The sequence below is a fragment of the Ptychodera flava genome, chromosome 7 (assembly GCF_041260155.1).
Source record: "Ptychodera flava strain L36383 chromosome 7, AS_Pfla_20210202, whole genome shotgun sequence".
Lineage (NCBI taxonomy): Eukaryota > Metazoa > Hemichordata > Enteropneusta > Ptychoderidae > Ptychodera > Ptychodera flava.
This window is the reverse complement of record NC_091934.1, coordinates 11606784-11610471: the sequence shown is the minus strand read 5'-3', so window position 1 is coordinate 11610471 and position 3688 is coordinate 11606784. Positions and strand designations below refer to the sequence as shown.

General features: G+C 41.1%; 2 protein-coding genes across 2 annotated transcripts; both read left to right on the top strand.

The window, feature by feature from the left end:
• The first annotated feature begins 2113 nt into the window (after positions 1 to 2113).
• On the top strand, positions 2114 to 2503 carry LOC139137820 (tigger transposable element-derived protein 6-like). The gene has a single exon (XM_070706086.1). The coding sequence runs from the start codon at positions 2114 to 2116 to the stop codon at positions 2501 to 2503; it is 390 nt and encodes a 129-aa protein (XP_070562187.1).
• Positions 2504 to 2618: 115 nt separating this feature from the next.
• LOC139137818 (tigger transposable element-derived protein 6-like) lies at positions 2619 to 3023 on the top strand. Its single transcript, XM_070706085.1, has one exon. It carries the CDS (start codon positions 2619 to 2621, stop codon positions 3021 to 3023), a length of 405 nt encoding a protein of 134 aa, XP_070562186.1.
• Positions 3024 to 3688: the final 665 nt, after the last annotated feature.

The following is a 3688-nucleotide window of genomic DNA, read 5'->3' as shown; positions in this document are numbered from 1 at the left end:
GAGCTGCTGTATGTCTGCAGGTCAAAAGTCATGGGCTGAAAGTTGTCTGCTATGAGCTGCTGTATGTCTGCAGGTCAAAAGTCACGGGCTGCATTTGAGCTGTCATGTGTATGTCATTGATCTGCATACCATGCCCCATGAGCTGCAATTTGCAGCTCAAAGCTAATTATATATGCACAAAATCAGACCATTTGCAGATATCTGCAAGTGATCTGCTACAGCTGAGCTGCGAAGATCTGCAACAGCCATCTGGCAGGTCTGCAGGTTTGGTAAGGGGATGCATATCGGGGAGAGAAGCCAGCCTGCTCACCATTCGTACTTCAACAAATCTTATTTTTCAAGCACATTTTCGTCATCTGTACACCTTGGAAACAATGTGACATCAATTCTGATATGCATAGAAAGTGTTCCGATCGAGAATTACATCGGGTTGAGACATAGGTTGGCATCGATAACTTGACGATGGCAGTGCCTCTACACTGCCAGTATACAGCTGTACTGGTACTGCGGTAATTGTAATGCAACTTGTAAGGTAGGCCCGTGAGGTAGGCAAGGTTTGTTGATCGCCTGTTTTAATACCACGACCATATGAATTTTGATTGTGTAACATGTAGAATATTTCAGTTCTAAATTTTTTAATAAAGCGTCGTTGAATGTACTGAAATGCTTTGTATGCAGTTTGTTCTGTTAATCATGTAATGGTATGTACAGTTGAGAAAGATTTTGAAAAATTTGAGTAGGCCTAAGCATGCACAATGTTCTACTCTCTATTTCGACCTGAATACCACTCATGATCGGTCATTGAATGATTGATTTTTCCAGCGTGAGATATCTCATGTTATGCAAAGGTCCATTGATACCATGGTGCTCAGTGAAGTTGCCACCAAATTACATCAAGAGGATGTTGTTGTGATATGCAATATAGTGATACTCATCATGAACTGCAGCCCTAGCCTGTGCTACACCATGGCCATCGGTCAATTTTTAAAGTCTAAAAATTGATTGACATGTTAACATACTTACATTTTCATTTCCAACACTTTTGCAAGATCTCCATGCCTCACTAATTTCTTGTTCTTTGTCTAAGCTACATCTTATACGTAATTTATTCCATCTACATCTTGTCTGCCTTTCATCTACATTTATCTACTCTTTAAACTATGACCTGATGATTAATATGCACAAAAGTAGACGAAGCAATAGATCTACATCTTGTCTACATTTCATCTACCTGAGATCTAAATTTCGTCTAATTTTCATCCACATTTTGTCTACATTTCATCTACTCTCTGAACTATGACCTCATTAGTATGCACAAAAGTAGATGAAGCAGTTCATTACTGCCCAATTAAAATAAAGTCTACTGTAGATCTAATGTGGACTAGATGTAGATCTCAATTTTCCGTAAGGGTCGACATCAGTTCAATCACCTTCGCTGTACGGTAAGCAGAAATCGGATAGTCGTTATCATAATTTATGCAGTTTCCATGGAGTTTTTTCCCGCTACTCAGACTTTGCTACGCCACACTTGGACTGGGGTCTTTTTGTATGATAAACATGATAAAAATTTTCTTTTAAACGTCAATCAAGTTGAGTGACACGACCGGCTTCACAGTGCATAAACCGACAGAGCCGTGATTGACTCAAATTCAAATGATTTCATTGGTCGTCCCTTTTTTAATTGTCCCATGGCGCTAATATATTCAAAGTTCTTTTGAAACCAATAATAAATTCAACCGCATGGACAAAGAAGGTTCAACCTTGTAAGTGATTGTTTTTTAGTGTCGGCGACTCTTTGATATCTGGAGAAATAACGTATAAAATCCGACCAAAAGTGCAAGTTGGCGACATTCTAGATCGCAATCATCGAGCATCAACATGTCTATCAAGCGTAAGCGTATCAAACTCACCCTCGACCATAAAGTTATCCGAGCTGCAGACTCCAAAAAACTCAGCTGTCGACAAATTGCTATTGAGTTCAGTATCGGTAAAACTCAAGCCAGCACTATTCTGCAAAAAGAGAGACGATTTTGCAAGAATACGAATGCAACCATGAAGGCAGCCGAAAGAGACTCTGTGTCCGCACAGAATACGAAGAGTTGAACGCACTAGTATGGGAGTGGTTCAAGAAGAAAAGAACTCAGTCAATTCCCTATCAGGCTCGATGATACAAGAACAAGCACTCATCTATGCAGAGCAACTGAACAAGCCTGAGTTCAAAGCGTCAAACGGTTGGCTCGAGAGCTTCAGTAAGCGAAACAACCTATCATTTCTCAAAGTGAGCGGTGAAAGTGCCGATGTGCCCCAAGAAACAGTCGACTCATGGACAGCGCGACTTCCCCATCTCATCGAAGGTTATTCACCCAGGGACATTTTCAATATGGACGAGACCGGCGTTTTTTACTGCGCCCTTCCTGACAAATCGTATGCAGTGAAGGGTGAAGATTGCAAGGGTGGGAAGAAATCAAAAGATCGCATTACAGCCGTCCTTTTACGAATATGAACGGCACTGAGAAACTGAAAGCAATTGTTATTGGGATATCAGCAAAAACAAGGTGCTTCAACAACGTTAATCTGAACTCTCTCTCAGTTTTGTGGCGAAACAATAAAAAGCATGAATGACCACAGAACTTTTCACCGACTGGCTTCGAGATTTTGATAGGAAGATGCGGCAACAGAAGCGCAAAATCCTGATGTTTATTGACAATCCTCCAAATGCCGTCCGTCTCACAAACACGAAGCTGATTTTTTTCCCTCCGAAAACAATGTCAAAACTTCAACCGCTCGACCAGGGTATCATTGCAGCCATGAAGAAAACCTACCAAAAGAGACTTCTTCTCACTGTTTTGTCAAAAGCAGAAGATGAATCGCTGTCTGCAAATGAAATCACAAGAACCGTCAACGTCCTTGACGCCTGTTACTGGATTGGTCGTTCATGGAATGAAGTTACCGCAGAGACTATTACGAGCTGCTTCAGGAAAGCTGGGTTTCCTAAAATGCTGCAAATGAAGCCGATGAAGTGAATGAAGACACAGAGGTAGACCGTCTTGTTACAGCACCTGGCCGTGCCCTTGGTATCACGCAACTTCTATGTTCTTCAGACTTTGTCAATGTCGACAGTGAAGTCCCGACCGATGCTGATGTAGGCGACGGTTTGGAAGAGGAATTTCTCCGTGACCGACGAGGTGAAAACGATGGAGTGACTGCGACGACGATCAGCAAGGAGACAAAGAAAATGAAGATCCGCAGCCAGTGAAATCATCGTCGGATGCTCTGAGGTTGATCGACAACATCAAGCAATTCGCGTTAGACAAGCATCCACAGATCATCGACAGTCTTGTTACCATCAAGGAAGAACTACAGAAAGCAATTGCCAACCGTCATCATGCAGCTAAACAACAGACACTCCACAAGTTTTTCAGCGTCCCGTAGTCAACAAACTTTCAAACAACTTGAACGCTCATCTTTAAATGTGTTAATCATGTCAAGAGAATCCGAAAAATCTATGCAATTTCAATATGAGTTTTTTTCCTTGGACACTGCTTCGTAGTACGTCAACAATACGATGAAATTTCCTTTCAATAAAAACTTGTTTCATTTTTATTGTACTGTATTTAATATCTTCGTGAGTGTTATCTGTCTTTATTGGTAAAATAAATTACAGTAAATGTACTTTTCAAGTAAACCG

What these genes read in the sequence shown, in the direction of transcription:
- LOC139137818 (XM_070706085.1), top strand. Translation starts at nt 2,619, where the DNA reads ATGACCACAGAACTTTTCACCGACTGGCTTCGAGATTTTGATAGGAAG.
- LOC139137820 (XM_070706086.1), top strand. Translation starts at nt 2,114, where the DNA reads ATGGGAGTGGTTCAAGAAGAAAAGAACTCAGTCAATTCCCTATCAGGC.